Consider the following 17,569-nt stretch of genomic DNA (forward strand, 5'->3'; position numbering starts at 1 on the left):
ATAAACTTATAGGACCATTGTCTGCCAACCCTATATATGATCTTGGATACACTCCCTATTTCATAGACATACCTAATCGTTTAGCTTGTCCACCTATCTATCCAGGATGAATATATTTTAAATGTGCAGAAACTTCAAGATTGTCCTCTAAAAGGCCTGTACAGTGTAATTCTCCCACTACCAATTTCTAGGCATGCCTGTCTCCCTATAATCTTTGGGCTTCTAGCCTCAGGCTACCTTTCAGAATCCTTTCCATCTCCTTTCAGGTTGCCTTGAAAGAAGACTTGCAAATATGTGTAACAATTTACCAGCCTACAAGAGCCACAAGTGTCTTCCTAACTTTTTCCTATGGGCTCCCAGGTGAAAGGATCATTTTTCTCATCTCTTCCACTTTGGAGATGGGATTGGTCTCAGAGGGAAAAGTAAGCTTTGATCAATGGCAGGATTAACCTGAAACTTGCTCCAAGAACATGAGTTAGTTTAGTGGCTGGTGACCTTGAAGACTGACAGACCCTCAAAGGAGTTGCATTCTACTTATGCTTTTTCCCAGAAACAAACTAGAATTCCCCAGGCTATGGCAGGTGAAGGGAGCAGAAAATCCCTTCTCCATGAGCTCCGCTTGTCAGACCTTGGAAGGGTCCTGGTGACTCCCTTCTGCTGTTGCCTGAGGCTAACAGATGAGTGTAAACACCATACTTCTGCATGGCAGTGAGTGCATAGTGAGTGAGTAGCTGGCTACTCAGAGACACCTTGTTTGGGGTGGGCTATCCTGGGGCAGGGAGAAGGACAACGTAGCCTTGTGCATCACCACTCAATCTTTTGAGACTCTGGCTACAACCTCCATGTGCCTTCCTCTCACTCCCAGCTGAACTCCTGAGGTTCAGAGGACCTGGAAGAACCCATTTCACAATCTGGAAGGCCCAGAGAGGGCAAGAGGCTTTACCAAGACTGTAAAGTTGATTCCTGGAAGATGAAAGTAGGATTCAAACCCAGGTTTCTCCCTCCAAAGTCAGAGGTTTCTCAGCTTTCTTCTGATGTACTTTATTCTGGAATTCCATGTAAGGGAACATTTGAAAAAGGATTCTGCTGTTTTTTAAAGTGGGACCCTAGAACTAAGACTGGTGGGCCCAAAGACCCAGCCCTTAATAATCTATGTAGTCACTCTGTGGTATGTGGGTGACATGTGGGTGACAAGGGGTGTTTTTATCCAGTCTGATCATGGCTGAAGGAAGAGTCTGTCAGGTAGAGAGGGGGCAGATAGGGAGGGGAGCAGTGCATGGAGAGCTGCTACTTCCTGAACAGCAAATGGGTGCTGGGTCCTGAACTGGGCATTATAGAGAGGTGAAGCAATGGCAGATTAAGAGCCAAGATGTTGGGCTTGGAGAAATAGGTTCAAATCCCAGCTTTGTACTATAGGTCCCTGGATAGGTTAGAGAACTTCTCTGAGCTCCATTTCTGTAAAGTGGAGGTGATAATCCTTAGTGCAGTACCTGCCTCAGGGTAAGCAAAGACCTTGTGTTAGCTATTCTCTCCTATGCACACTATTCCATTTGCTTCTCAGATCAACTCTATGTGATGGGAACTAGTAGATCATTTTTACAGAAAGGGAAGTAGAGACTCAGAATGGCTACATGACTTGTCTGGGGTCACATTTAGTCTCTGTCAAGTGTCTTTCAAGTTTCTTAAAACAGGCCTAGGCACCCTCTGTAACCTGGCACACTCTGGTGGGGCTGACCCTAGAGGAGATTGGCTGTCAGGGCCAGGAAAGAGGTCAGCCTCCTTCCCCTACTTTCCTGGTATGGAAATCAGGCCCCAAAAGGGGAAGTGGCTTGCTTGGTGCCTGGTCTCTGTGGCCTAGCCTTGCAGCCACTGAGAATGATATAGGTGAGAAAAGTAGGAAGTGGCGGTTGGGTACAAAGGCTCCTTCTCTACCCAACCAGAGAGACCAAGGTAGGCAGGCCAGCTAGAAGTTCTGGGCAATGGCTCACATCCAGGCCCACTCAATGGAAGGAAGTAGGGGGGCTGTCCCATGTAGAGCAGGGCACTGAGACCTTCTCTGCGCTGTTCCACACAGCAGAAGTAGGGATATTCTTCCTCCTGCCCAATAGCAGAACATCTCCTTATGGGCCCCTGGAAGATGGAGCTTGGATCCAGCCCCTCAGTAGGAAAGGGGAGGCCCAAAGTGGCCATATAGTAAGTGTATTAAGGGCAGGACTTGGAGTTCAGTTGTGGGCCTAGAGTCTTACATCTGGCTTGAGGGGGCCTCTCAGAGGAAGGCTACATCTGCTCACTGCCTGGCACCCCCCCCATGGGTGCACTGCCTTCTGTGCCCCATGGCTTGGTGTGCCTTCTGGCTCTGCTGGCTCTTGGGGCATAGGTCTGTAGAGTCCAGAACAATCCTGCTCCTGGGCAGCAACAAGTCTGACCCAGCTTGGGTGCAGAGCTGGCCTCTGAATCTATGGTAATTAAAGTGTCACCTGAAATATAGTTTTGATTTGAGATAGAATTTGAATAATCATTTTTAAAAAATATTATTATTTTTGATGCTTGACTTTTTCTTTTTTTTTTTAATTGTAATCTGGTTGAAAGTTTACAGAGCAAATTTGTTTTCCATTCCACAGTTCACACACATTTTATTTTGTGACATTGCAATCTCCACACTATAACAGCTCTCTGGCCACTTCCTCCCTGTGGTTACCCTTTTCCGGTGTCCTTCCTTCCTATGCAGTCCTACTCTCTGATCTTTTTCCCTGCACAAAGGTTACCCTTCTGATTGCCAACAGTTGGTTGTTCTAAGGAGTGGACCTCCCTGGTATAATTGTTCACCTCGTAAACCTATTATTTGACTGAGAGTTAGGCCATGAGAGTGAGCTCAATTCCAGGCCTGTAGGGGCCATAGCCTCAGGGATTTCACCAGTCTCTATCAGATCAATAAGCCTGGTCTTTATGATTTTGAATTTTGTTCCACATTTTTCTCTCACTCTATCTAGGATGTCCAATTTTGATCCCTTTCTGAATGGTTGGCAGTGATAGCAGTGCACCATCTAGTTCTTCTGTTCTCAGGGTCATGTAGGCTGAGGTTTGCATGGTCCACTAGTCCCTCAGACTATTTGTTTCCATATGTCTTTGATTTTCTTCACTCTACTTTGCTCCTCTTTGCTCCAGACAAGGAGAAACCAACTATTGCATCTTAGATGGGACTCGCAAGCTTTTAAGACCCCAGTCACTAATCACCAAAGTAGGATGTGGAGCAATGTTTTTGTGTAGTATGTTATGCCAATTGAGCTTGATGTCCCCTGCAACCATGATCCCGCGACTGTGGGCCCAGTGACTCACTCCCTCAAGGTATTTGGCTGTGGCTAAGAAGTTATAACTTTGCCCTCTGTTGGCTCTATTATATACATGGGCATTCTTATAGCACATACAAATACATATCATTTGCCAGACCCCTATATGGTCATAGGAGCTCTGGTAGCGTAGTGGCTAAGGCACTTGACTGCTAACCAGAAGGCTGGCGGTTCTAAACCACCAGCCACTCCTCGGAAGGAAGATGGGGCAATCTACTTCCGTAGTGATACTGCCTCAGAAACCCAAGGAGGGGTCACTATGAGTCGGGGCTGACTCGACGGCACATAACAACAACATCATATATGGTCATGGGTATATTCCCTTTTGCATAGTCATATCTGATCGTTTTCCCTGTCTACCTATGTATCCACCCATAGATTAATGTTTTTAATTACTGATAATGCAGACTTGTGTATGTAAAAGTACTTATCTGTATTGTACCTCTTGTGTATCTCTCTATGTCTTCCTTTTCCTTAGTGATATTGTGTTGGTCACTCACTTTTGGTATATTGCCTTTCCTTTTACCCAAATCAATATATTTCTCTTACCTAGCTCAAAATAAAACTCATTGCCATCGAGTTGGATCCGACTCATAGTGACCCCTCCTTGGGTTTCCACGGCAGTATCACTACAGAAGTAGATTGCCCAATCTTCCTTCCAAGGAGTGGCTGGTGGGTTTGAACCACCAGACTTCTGGTTAGCAGTCAAACGCCTTAGGCACTATGCTACCAGAGCTCCTCTTCCCTAGCTAGCATCAAAAATTATTTATTTATTTGTGATTTGGATGAAAGTTTACAGAGCAAATTCATTTTCCATTCAGCAGTTTACATGACATTGATTGTAATCCCCATAATGTAACAGCCCTCTTCCTACTTTCTCCCTGTGGTTACCTTTTCTCTGTGTCCTTCTTTCCTATGCATTCTTGCCTTCTAAGCTATCTCCCTGTGAAAATACTGCCCTTCTGATCACCCATGGTTGATTGTTAAAAGGAATGTTCATCTTATATGCCTGTCTACTGTTTGGCTGGAAGCCATGGGAATAAGCTCAACTCCAGGCCCAAATGGTGAGTAGGAGCCATAGTCCTGGGGGTTTTGCCAGTCTCTATCAGACCAGTAAGCCTGGTCTTTTTTTTAATGATTTTTGAGTTTTTCCACATTTTTCTCCTACTCTATCCAAGATATCCTACACTGACCCCTTTCTGAGTGTTTGACGGTGGTAGCTGGGCGCCATCTAGTTCTTCTGGTCTCATGATCATGTAACCTGAGATTCGCATGGTCCACTGATCCCTTGGACTAATTGTTTCCATGTATCTTTGATTTCCTTCACTCTTCTTTGTTCCAGACAAACAACCAGGTTTTGCATCTTAGATGGCCACTCAGAAGCTTTTAAGACCCCAGTCACTACTCAACAAAGCAGGATGTAGAATAATGTTTTTGTGTAGTATGTTATGCCAATTGAGCTTGACATTCCCTGTGACCATGGTCCCAAGCCCATGGGCCCAGTGAATCACACCCTCAGGGTGTTTGGAGGTGGCTAAAAAGTTATCATAACTTTGCTCCATTAGCTCTTATACCACATACAAATATATATGTAGAAATATTGTCTGCCAAACCTATATCATGGGTATATTCCCTTTTGCCTAGACATATCTGATCTTTTAGCCTGGCTACCTATGTATCTACCCATAGATTAGTGTTTATTATTACTAATAATGTAGTATTGTATGTGTAAAAGTGTTTATCTTTGTTGTCTTTACCTCTTGTATACCTCTCTGTGTCTTCCTTTTTCTTAGTATTATTGGGCTGGTCACCCACTTGCTTTTGGTATATTGCTTTTTTGTTCACCCAAACCACATGTGTTTCTTACCCAGCTATCATCAAAAACTATTTTTTAAAAATCATTATTTGAATCTTCATCCACTGCTGGTGGGATTGTAAAATGGTACAGCTGCTATGGAAAACAGTCTGGTGGTTTCTCAAAAAGTGAATTATGGAGTTATCATTTGATTCAGCAACTCTACTCCTTGGTACATACCCAAAAGAATTGAAATCAGCAATGCAAACAGGTATTTTTATACCAATTTGTATACCAAACAGGTATTTGTATATTGGTATACAAATATAATAGTAGTATTACTCATACTAGCCAAAAAGTGGGAACAACCTAAATGTTCATCAGCAGATGAATGGATGAACAAAATGTGGCAGAGCCATACAAAGGAATATTATTTAGCCATAAAAAGGAATGAGATCCTGATACACGCTACAACATGTATGAACTTTGAAAATATGCTGGCTAAAATAAATCAGTGACAAAAGACAGATGTTCTATGATCCCACTTATTGAAATATCTAGAAGAGGTAAATATATACAGACCCAAGTCTATTAATGTTACTAAGGCACTTGACTGCTAACCAGAAGGCTGGCGGTTCAAACCCACTAGCCACTCCTCGGAAGGAAGGTTGGGCAATCCTACTTCCGTAGTGATACTGCCTTGGAAACCCAAGGAGGGGTCGCTATGAGTCGGGGCCGACTCAACGGCAAATAACAACAACAACAACAGGAGCGGCTAGGGAGTAGAGAGAGGTGGGAAACCCTTTGCCTAGGGGACAGTTAGCTTCTATAAAGGGTAATGGAAAAATTTGAAAACAGATAAGGGTGCTGGTTGCACAACATGAGGGACACAATTAATGTCATTGAATTGCACATGTGAAGAATGCTGAAACAAATGGCAAGTGCTTTTGTTAAATATCTATTTACCACAATCAAAAAACAACAAGCATTATTTGATGTTTCAAAATGAAAATCGGTTACTGGGCTGCCTGCCAAATAGCTAATTTAGACATGTGGTTTTGGGGACAGGTCATCCTGGGTTCTAACTCAAATTCTGCCTTTTACCAGTGGTGTGTTTTTAGGCAGTCACTTCCCCACTTTGGGCCTCCTAGTCATTATCCTTCTTTCCCCATAGAGACTCAAAGAGATAACAACTGTGATAATACTAAAAAGCAGGTGGACCCAATAAATGGTGATTTTACAAAGGGCAGAGCCACAGATGAGTTTCAGGAGTTAGAGGATGAGAGTGGATGAGAGAAGGGGAGGGACTAGCTGTGGAAACATCAGTCTGAGCCCCCAAAAGAAGATGACTGGCAGGGGGTCCTTGGTACCTAGAGGGCAGAGCTAGTGGGTGTGGAATGGGAAGGCCAGGATAGCTCCCTAGAGGGAACAACTCTGGTCCTGGGCCATGAGTGGCATGACTTGCATGACCGATTAATTGATTGAGTGGTTAGTTCTTCCCTCCTTTCCCTCCCTCCCTCATTTCCTCAATAGCATATAGAGCCCCGACTCTGCCCAGACCGGAGCAATGAGTCAGAATCCATGCCTTAAGGATAAGACCGGGTGGGAAGAAAGGGGAGGGTTTAGCCTGGGTGACAGGGTGCAGAGAGGCATCATGATCAGCCCCTGGGGAGTCAGGCACTTCCTCGGAACAGCCTGGTCACTTGTCACTGTGGCTTACTCGGCTGCAGCTTCTGCTAGCACCACTTGGCTCTGAGCTGGGTCTGGGCAGGACTCAGCCTACAGAGCCCTGGGGATGTGAGCTCCTCGGGACCAGCCTGCAGGACACCTTTTTGCCTTCAGCCTCTTCCAGTATGGCCAATGTAGGTTTGGTTTTGCTTTGGTTTCCACCTGGGGGTCTCCAGGCCGGGCATGGGGCTGGATGGGAACGCAGAGGGTCCTACAGGCTGCCCTCCAGTCTATTCCTACTCCAAGCTGCTCCATCTTCCTCAGAGCCATCAAGAATAATGGGTCCCCTGTGAGTCCAGATTCTTGTCCTAACTCTGCCCTGTGTGCTTCATGCAGGCCTTCCCTTCTCTGAGCTACAGCTTCTTCCTAGGACTGTGGGGCACTGGACAAGATGCTGCCTCATGGCTTCTGACCTGGGGGTTGGGAGGGCAGAGGCTGAGGTGGCATGAAGCTGGGGTCTGCTGCTGGTTACAGGTACACAGCTGCACACAAGAGTTACAGAAATGAAAGCCTGGCCCAACACCAGCAGCCCTGGACATTGGAAATGATGTTTGGCCCAGGACAGGCCTGTAGGAGGGCAGACAGACACCTTCCTCCTGTTGGGGCCCTAGATGGCCAGCTAGGACCCAGACACTCTGCTTGTCACCCTGCTGACAGCTGAGCCTGGGCCAAACCTTCCTCAGGAATTTCTAAGGATGCTTATGGAGGAGGGTGTGAGCTTGGAGTCTTAAGCATTCTATGAGCCTGAAGATTCTACTATTTTGAGTTTGCTGAGCGAGGGGCCAATTGGGACCATTTGTGCTGTGTCTGCCCTTCCCTACCATATCTGAGTCTCCTCTGACCTTGAAAAATAATACCTTCTCTTCCCAGGACCTAGTTCAAATGCCTCTTCCTCCAGGAAGCTTTTCTTGATTTTGATTCCCCTCCCCCCAACACACACACACACACCACCACCACCACCACCACCACCACTCCCGGATACCCACAGCACTGTACTTAATGGCAGGGGACAGGGGAAGAAGCAGCAGCTTTTAACTCTGCGATGGTTAAAATCTGCCTCCTCCAAGTGTACATGACCTTGGGGAGTGCCATTGGTTCTCTGAGCTCTGTGCGAGGGGCTATGATGCATGCTGTCAGAGAAGTTGGGGCTCTGTCCCCAGTCTCTATGGTTCTTTAAGTCCTGTGGGGGACTGAAAAGAAGACAGAGAGTAGATGATGAGTTTCCCTTGCCTGGCAGAGTACTCTGGGGACTTAGGGAATCTTTCCACAAGAATGGATATGAATAACAGATAAGAGACAAAGCCCCTTCTCTAAGCACATACCTCCTCCCAGTATCTGTCTCCTTCTGCTGGTAGAAGCCCTGTGTGCAGGGTCCTGGGAGAACTGGGAGTGGGAGGCCTGTCCCTGGGACCCACACTCTAAGTGTGAGAAGGCTCTCTGTCCCCTCATAGTCCTTGAGCACTACCTCCATCCCCCAAATTCCAACAGTTCAGACACACCCAGAACCCAGCAGTGATACGAACCCATGGTAATCTTCTCATTCACCTGAGTGGACTGGAGGCTTTTCCTCTCCCCAGCCTGCTCTTAACCAGGTGGCTCAGGGTGTGCCCTGGTTCTGACTGAAGTCACCCTCGATGTCCACCTCTCAGGGTTGGTGTGAAGAGACCACCTGAGGCCTCACACAGCGAGAGCCCAGTGTGGCATCCGGCACACAGTTGGGGTACAAGAAAAGACCATTACTATTGCCATTGCTGAGTTGAAGTTAAGAGCATGGCCTTGAGCCACACAGTCTTGTTTAATGCCAGACCTGCCACTTTTGAGCCGTGTGACCCTGGACATGGTCATACTTCACATCTCTATGCCTCAGTTCCTCACTTAGTTTAGATGATAGGGTGATTGAGAGGGTGACATGAGCGGTGCCTGACAACCAGAAAGTATATTTTAGTGCTGGCTGTTTTCATAGGTCCTTGTCGCTGGGCCTTCACACTGGCCATCGTCTTGTGTTTGAGTTGATGCATCCCAGATCATGAGCTCCACTGCCAAGCCCTAGGTCCCCTGTTCAGCCAGGTCTCACTTATACATGTTTCCTCCACAAACACTTGGGGAGGACCTACTGTGCATCTGTGTGAACCCAGGTCCTGAGACCCAAGGGCTTGACCTTGAACAGAACAGATGGAAGCAGATGGGAAGGCTGGGCCCCAGGGCAGGAGAGAGGCCCACAGGGGTCCTCGCTGGGCTGTTCTCAGTCCCCCCAACCCTGCCCTGCACTGCCTGGCCTGTGGCACTCATGTGTCCTTCTGTCCTGTGTTGCAGTGCAGGGACTTCACGGCCCACACAGGCTATGAGGTGCTACTGCAGCGGCTGCTGGACGGCAGGAAGATGTGCAAGGACGTGGAGGACCTGCTGCGGCAGAGGTGAGCTCCCCCCCACACACACACACACATCGACTGCCCCAGAAGGAGGGAGACTTCTTCCTCCAAGTGTGCACTGCTGGAAGTTCCTGTGTACCAACTTTGTTCCCTACACCTTTGCTGAATTCACTTATTAGCTCTAGTAACTTTCTTGTGGATTCTTTGGGGTTATCTACATAGATCATGTCTTCTGTATGCGAGTAAAACCAGAGATAGTTTTACTTCTTAGGAGCTTTGGTGGCAGTGTGGTTAAAGTATTGGGCTACTAACCAAAATGTTGGTAGTTGGAACCCACCAGCCACTCCACCAGAGAAAGATGAAGCAGTCTGCTTCCATAAAGATTTGTAGCCTCGGAAATCCTATGGAGTAGTTCTACTCTGTCCTATAGGGTGGCTATAAGTCAGAATCAACTCGATGGCAGTGGGTTTGGTTTTCCTGTTTATCTTGGCTCTCTAGTGCTGCTATAACAAAAATACCACAAGTGGGTGGCTTAACAAACAGGAATTTATTCTCTTACAGTTTAAGAGGCTAGAAGTCCAAATTCAGAGTGCTGGCTCTAGGGGCTAGGTGAAGGCCCCTCAACCTTGGACATCAGCTCTGCCTTTTATTTAAGGCCCACTGAGCTGGAGGTGTCTCCTAACTCACACAGCTACTGGCTGCTGAGGCTGATGAACCCAAGGTCGACAGGTAAAATGGCACAATCCCAAGATCAACAAGCAACACCAGCAAGCCACTGGTTCAAGTCCAGGAACAATTCCAAAATCAGCAGGCCACTGGATAAAGACTTAGCCAAATGCAGGATCCAAATGTGCCAAAAAGCTAGAGACCTTTCCCAACGCTTCTCCTTATACACTGGAAGCAGCCCACACCTCAAAGGCAGCTCCCTAACTGCTCACAGCGGATTCCACCATGAAGGTGATTATAATTTCAATATGGTTAATAACTACATCCAGCTGCCTGGCCACTCAAAACCACGGCCCAGACAAGTTAACACCCAACTTTAACTACCACTGTTTTAGATGTATAAAAAACCAAACCAAACTCACTGCCGTGGAGCTGATTCGACTCACAGCAACCCCTCCTTGGGTTTCCAAGGTGAAGATTGGGCATTGTACTTCCATAGTGAATCCCAAGGAGGGGTCACTATAAGTCGGATCTGACTCGGTGGCAGTGAGTTTGGTGGTTTTTTGGTATCTCTATGGAAATAGATTGCCCAATCTTCCTTCTGAGGAGTGGCTGGTGGGTTTGAACCACCAAACTTCTGGTAAGCAAATGCCTTAGGTGCTACACTACCAGAGATGTACATATAGATGTTTATCAGAAGCAAGACTGGGCAATCTACTTCTGTAAAGATTTCCTGCCTTGGAAACCCAATGGTGGTCACTATGAGTCAGAATCGACTTGATGGCAGTGGGTTTGATTTGGTTTTTGTAGATGTTTATTTCTTTTTCTTGCCTAACTGCCCTGGCTATAACTTCTAGTACCAGGCTGAACAGCGGTGGTGAGAGCAATCATCCTTGTCTTGTGTCTGATCTTAGAGAGAAAGCTCTGTCTTTCTCCACTGAGTGTGATGGTAACTGGAATTTTCATAAAAGCCCTTTAGCATGTTGAGGAACTGGCCTTCTATTCCTAGTTTTCTGAGTATTTTTATCACTGGAATAAAAAACAAAACCAGTTGCTGTCAAATAGACTCTGACTCATGGTGACTCCCTGTGTATGAGACTAGAACTGTGCTCCGTAGGGTTTTCAGGGGCTGGTTTTTTGGAAGTAAATCACCAGGCTTTTCCTCTGAGGTGCTTCTGAGTGGACTCAAACCTGAAGCTTCTCGGTGGTTAACCATTTGCACCACCCAGGGACTCCTTTATCATGAAAGAGTGTTGGGCTTTGTTCAATGCCTTCACCAGCCCCTCAGGAAGTGACCACGCCACCTCCTCCACTCCAGTTAAGCTGCTCTCAGAGCACTCTTGCTCTGAAAGTTCAGCAGTCCCATCTTCCGTGGAAGCTCTGGTGGTATAGTGCCTAAGGCATTGGATTGCTAACCAGAAGGCTGGCGGTTCAAACCCACCCAGTCCTCAGAAGGAAGACTGGGCGATCTACTTTTGTAGAGATACTGCCTCAGAAACCCAAGGAGGGGTCACTATAAGCTGGGATCGACTTGATGGCAGTGAGTTTGGTTTTTGATTTTATCCTCCTTTTGTCTCCAGACTTGGACCTCCTCAAGTTTTTTGGGGCCCCAAGTGGACAAAAAAATGTGACATACCTTCAAATGTCCCTGGATTTGGCCAACATATATTTAGAGGCAGAGCTGGTGGCTTGTCTTTTGCAAGAAGCAGCCTGCAGGACAAGGCCTGCTCCCTAAGGCCGAATGGTTGGAAGCTCAGCTTCTGCCTCAGGGTTTTAGGGCCCTGCAGGTGGCTGCACTGGGAGACTGAAGGTCCACATCTGGTTCTTGCAGGGCCCAAGCGGAGGAACGATATGGAAAAGAGCTGGTGCAGATTGCCCGGAAGGCAGGTGGCCAGACAGAGATCAAGTAAGAGGTCCCCAGCCCTAGGGCTCAGTCCTCTCCTTTTCCAGGCACCGTCTGGGCCCTTTGGAAGGTTTAAGTCTTCCTGGTGAGGGGTGGGCTGGGGAGGAGCAGGGAGGGTCTGTGAGCTCCGATGCCAGGTGCTATGCCCAGTGCCCAGCCAGCAGGCAGGGCTCACTTACATACATGGGCAGGGGAGTCAGGTCCCTCCTTGGCACTCTCAGGTAGTAGGCATTCTGGGCAAGAGCCTCTGGGAGGCCAGGCTCTGTGTGTGGGAAAAAAATCAGGGGTCTGAGTGCTAGAAATGAACAGGCCTCAGGGGGCAGGGAGCCCCAGCCCATGGGAGCTTGCAGCCTGGTAGCCTGACGCACATCTCTGAGTCTTGAGGGAGGTGGACAACAGGGCCCTGTACTGGACTGCCGAGACCCCTGGCAGCATTGGCTTAGCCTGGGCTTCAAGCAGAGATGTGGCCCGAGACAGGGGCTGGGAGAAGACACAGCTGGGTCCACATCCCAGCTCCTCACCCACCTGTTTTGTGTCATTGGGCTGGTCACTAAAAGTCTCTGTGCCTCCATTTCCTCGTCAGTGAGATGAACTCAATCCTGAAAGGATTAAATGAGTTCTGGGGATCAGGTCACACCTGGCTCAGAGGAGAGATAATAAGAGTAGTTATTACTATGAAGCAAGGATGAGGTTTTCCTTCCTTAGATGCTTTGGACTCTGTGTGCAGGGGGAGATGGGGAGAGGGTGGATGGATTTCAGGACGGCTGAAGGGAGAAGTTTCTAACAGTGGAGTGGATGAGCTGCCTCGGGAGGGTGTGTACTCTCCCTGTTGGGTGAGGGCCGAGCCAGGCTGAGGATCAAACAGGGTGCTGGACCCCAAGTCCCCAAAGGGCTCTGATGAGCATTCTTGTCTTACCTAGGGACCCCTAGGCTGACCCCAGCCTGCAGCTGCCATAGCACCTACTCCCCTGGAAGGCAAGCCTGTGACATGCCTGACTCTGCCCAAGGGAGGTGGCCCCAAAGGCTCTGAAGCCTGAAGTTGGTCCCTCATTTGGGAATATACAGCACTTTCTAGCCCTTCCAAAGACCCTATCTGGCTCCTGTTTCCCATGGGGAGCCAGAGAAAATATGAGGACTGGAAGCAGTGGTGCGAGCCAGAGGAGATTAACATGCATTGCCCAAAGGGTCTGTGTGTTGCTGAGTGTGCATGTAACCCTAGGAGTGAGAAGGCCTGAGCTTGAACCCCTGCTCAGCCTTTGTGAGCTGTGTGACTGTGGGCAAGTTGCTTAACCTCTCTGTTTCTCATTTGCCCACTTGGTGGGTTGTTGTGAAGATATACAAGAGGGCTGCACTGAGGGCTGGATCCATACTGGGCACAGAGGAGGGTTCAGAGAATGTTTAAGCCTGCTGGGACCTGCTTTTGTCATCCCCAGGGAGCTGGTGCCCAGGGCTATCTGATGGAACTGACAGAGGACACCCAGGCAGCAAAGGTGCTGGCTGTATGGGGTGGGGGAGGATAATTGAGGAGAAGTCCCTGCTGGCCTCGTGGCCAACCAGGTTAGCCAGAAATGAGAATGTTCCCAGGAAGAGAGGGGACCTCATAAGGGTTGGATTCAGACAGCTGGGAGAGTCGGAGAGGGTGCTGCTGAAGGAACTCTGAGGCATGCTCAGGAGGCTGTGAGTCACAGAGAGGAAGAAGCAACTACCAACAGAGGAAGCAAGATGGTGTGGGGGAGCCGGGTGGGCAGTGCAAGGTTGAGGAGGTATGTAGTATCTTGCCCCATTTTTAGGAACATAAAGTGGCCAGAGTGAGGCTCCGGGCAGCCCTGATTCCCTTTGTGATGACGGGAGGCTGAGTGGGGCAGGGTCTGCCCTGACTTATGCACTACATGACCTTGAGGAGGTCACTCCCCCTCTCTGAGTCCTGGGTGCTCAGCTGTGAAATAGGGCAGTCACAATGACTGCAGAGAGTGCCAAGCACACCAGGAATGCTTAATAAGCACCCAGGTTTTTACAGCCTCATTGTCCCCGGACTCCACCCCTCCCCATCTCACCCCACCTTATGTCAGAAAACTTGGAGTCACCCTGGCTTGGGCCTGAAGAACCTGACTGGGATGCTTAGGCCATTTTCTTTTGGGCCCAACCTTCCCTGGGCCAGAGCCAAGAGCGCTTAAGAGAAGCTAGAGGCTGGAAGTCCCTGGAGGAGGAGGCCTTAATCCAAAGCGGGTGCTCTGATGGTGGAACCCCAAGCTGCAGCAAGGAGTAGAGCCTGTCTTCCTACCAAGGACCCTGGGTTTGAGAATGCCAGGTCCCATCACTCAACCAAACCTGAAGCAGGAAAAAAAACTCACTGCTGTCAGGTTAGTTCTGACTCATCATGACCTCTCCTTGGGTTTCTGAGGTGGTATCTCTATAGAAGTAGATTGCCTAGTCTTCCTTCTGAGAAGTTGCTGGTGGGTTTGAACTGCCAGCCTTCTGGTTAGCAGTCCAATGCCTTAGGCACTATGCCACCAGAGCTCCTTGAACCAGGAAAAGCAGAAACAAAATGCATAGTGGGTCTGAGTCCGCGGTTCCTGTTGGCCCCACAGCCCAGTCACCACCATCCCCAGATCAGGTGGAGAGTGAGGAGTGAGAAGCCAGCATTGCTTGGAACTCACCATCAGGCTGGGGTGGCCAGAGGAGCAGGGCAGAGCAGTGGACTGGGGAGAGCACCTCTTGGGAGGGAGGGGAGAAGGGAAGGACAGAAGGCAGATGGAGAGGAAGGGGAGGGAATTCCTGCTAGAGTTACCTACATGGACAAAAGCTTGGAGGTGAGAAAGGCCAGGGTACATACAGAGCCAGTAAATGATAGGAAGAGCAGGAGCTGAACTCATCCCAGCTCACCTACTCTTTCCCATAGGGCCATGCTCCATGCAGCTCCCAGCTCAAGTCACTGCACACAGTACGTGCTCAATATGTGTTGCTGTTGCTGCATGTGGCATATACCAGGACCAGATGAGGTCACTCAGTAATTCCATTTGCATTCTGTGTGGCAAGCATCCATCATACTCATGTAATCACCAAGCATTTCTTGAGCATCTAATATATGCCATACCCTAGCTGAGTCAGGCCTGAGTCAAGAACTTGAAAAACAAAAATTTCACTCTCCTCCCTAGTTCTTGGCATTGGAACCTGCCTTCAGGGTTCTCTTATGCCTCACATCTTCCAGGAAGTCCTCCTGGACAACCCAACCTTGCTTTACTCTCAGGGTCTTGGGTTAGACCAGGTACCCACAACCCCATGCCAACAGAGAAGACTCTTTGAGGGATGTGTGAGTGACAGCCATGACAACCTGAGTCATTTCCTCATTGCTGAGACTCATGTGTCTTAGGGTTGCCCACTCCCTCTAAAAGGGAGCTTGCAGGGATCATCCCTGGGTAGAGGAGTGTCCCTGGCCTCCCCTTGGCCTGCAACTGACCCCCTAGGTCTTGTGGGATGCTCATTCTCAGCCCCTGGAGGGTGGGCAGGGGTTGGGAGGTGGAAACACTGGGGCAGGGGCAGACAGGAAGGACAAAAGCCAGAGGTGGTTAAGTGGCCCCAGAAATAGCCTAGCAAATGCCTGAAAGATGTAGCACTCCTATGTTATCCCCAGACCTCAAACCATCCAGAAGCTTCACTCAGGCCTGGTAGCTTAAGCCACATAAATTAAAAGGAGGTAGTTCCCATCTTCAGATGATTTTTAGCATTTGCCTTCTTCACACATTCACTCAGCCAACACCTGCTGGGCAATGGGTAAGTAGGACGCACAAAAAAGACCTGGTCCCCAAACCCCAAGGATCCCCAGGAGAGCTTTCTATGCATTTTACAGACAGCAGGAGGTGTGTGCAGGGGGTTTATCAACATGGCTTAAAGCACTCAACCAACCCTGCAGGAAGTTCACCTGACTCTGTACTCTTGCCTCCCAACTTGTGTTCCTGCTGTTGCCCCACTAGGATTATCCTTGCTTGCTTCTCCCCTGCTCAGTCTGATCCATCCTTGGAGGTATTGTGCTCGCTCCCCTCCCCCCCAGCCAGATGTGCTCACCTCCCCCTCCTCGCCCCCCTTTTGTTCATCCTGCCCCCAATTGGGTGCTGGGGATGTCCACATACTCCTTGCACAGGGCAAGGGCAAGGGCTCAGGAAACAGTGGAATCAAGGTAGGCAGGGCTGGGGGTCAGCTTCCTGTGAGCCCCTATGCAGCTTCCAAGGAGTAAGGACAACAGCCCAAGAGGTGCAGGTTTGAATCCCCTCAGCCTGCCCAATCCTCACTTGTAACAGCCTAATGTGTCATGGTTTTCCTGTCAGAAGAGATTATTTTCTCTTCTGAGCTCAGAGAGAATGAAAACATCACTGAGGATGCTGGGAGGAGAAACAGACAAGCTTCATTCCTGTCAGGTGTCCTCTGACACCACCAGCTCTCCTGTCACTTGGGAAAGGGGCACATTCTAGCTGGCAGGTGGACAAGGGATAGAGATGCCAAAGTAGGACTGGAGGTGGCACATGCCATTGGGTAGGGAGAGTGAGGGGATGACTTATACTGGTATTCTACTCTGCATTTGAACACAGAATTTCAAGCTGAGCTTCCTGACAGCCAAGTCAAAAAGGACAATGGGATGAGTTACCCATGAAGGCACTGGTTACTGTTTACAGGAAATGGAGGACTGTATAGGAGACCCCTGTCCTGGATATGCAATGAAGAAAGAATAGAGGAGAGCTCAGGGAGCTCTTGATATGTTCCTCTGAGGAGCAAGTTGGAGGAATGCAGGAGTGACAGAAAGCTGGGATCTCACAGGGCAGAGAGAGAGACTTCAGGAGGGCCTCAGACCCTCCATCAGATCAGACTTTAATGTCAGTCACTTGAAGAGAGTCTGCTAACTCATGGTGGGCTACCTCTGGTCCTGGGCAAAGTAAAGGTCCTTCCCTCAACCACAGAGCTGATGCTGCCTCTTCAGAAATCTGGAGTCTCTAAGGAGAGAGAGAGTGTCCTGGGCCTGGCTGTATGAGTCAAACTGTGTTGGCTTGGCTTTCAGGTGTCAGTGATGGGATTAGGTGGGGCCAGCAGGAAAGTCTCCAGCCCAGGAGGAGCAGATGGGGGACCTAGAGTGGTCAGAGCCTGTGATCCCTGCTAGTTATCCCAAGAGTGAGCACAGCTCCTGAGGCCCAGGTTCATGTGGGCAAATGGAACTGGAGGTGAGCATGAACTTTGTTATCATCTAACTGTCTTGGGGAGGGGCCAGAGGCTGAACTTCCACCTGGCAGTGCTGCTGCTTCGGGAGGGAGGAGGAAGGATCAGCTGCTCCCACAGACTATGATTCCTTATAGCCACCCTGGGCCTGGGAGGAGGGCCTGAGAGATGGACCAAGGAGAGGCACCGTGGGTTTGGGTTGAGGAAGACCTCAATATTTATTGAGTGTTGAGTTTGCAGCTCTGGGCTATGAGCCTGGGAACAAAAGGGAGAAGAACCAGGCATCAGGCCTGCTTCAAAACCTCACAGTCTAGTGGGGGTGACACTGCACGCAACTTGACAGCAGGGACAAGTGCTCAGAAGGGAAAGAAAAGGATACCAGGCAAGGGAAAATTAGCACATGCAAAGGCCCTGGGGTGACAGGGAGCATGATGGGAGCCAGGTGACTGAGAGGCAGAGAGGGCTGTTAATGGGTAGGAAGTGAGAATAGAGGGTGAAGGGGGCACAGACAGGGTGGTGACAGTGAGAGGTGGACAGGTATGAGAGCAAATAAAACAGA

At 49.0% G+C, this 17,569-nt stretch overlaps 1 protein-coding gene across 1 annotated transcript in view; it reads left to right on the forward strand.

Moving 5' to 3' along the window:
- Positions 1-17,569, forward strand: part of PSTPIP1 (proline-serine-threonine phosphatase interacting protein 1) — a 54,615-nt gene that overhangs the window by 20,727 nt on the left and 16,319 nt on the right. Inside the window, exons 3-4 of the mRNA XM_042782066.1 lie at positions 9,184-9,284; positions 11,737-11,811. Coding sequence (XP_042638000.1) covers positions 9,184-9,284; positions 11,737-11,811 — 176 coding nt within the window. The remainder of the gene's footprint in view (positions 1-9,183; positions 9,285-11,736; positions 11,812-17,569) is intronic.

This window comes from Orycteropus afer, unplaced genomic scaffold (assembly GCF_000298275.1).
Source record: "Orycteropus afer afer isolate SDZICR_OR568_19922 unplaced genomic scaffold, OryAfe1.0 scaffold00233, whole genome shotgun sequence".
Lineage (NCBI taxonomy): Eukaryota > Metazoa > Chordata > Mammalia > Tubulidentata > Orycteropodidae > Orycteropus > Orycteropus afer.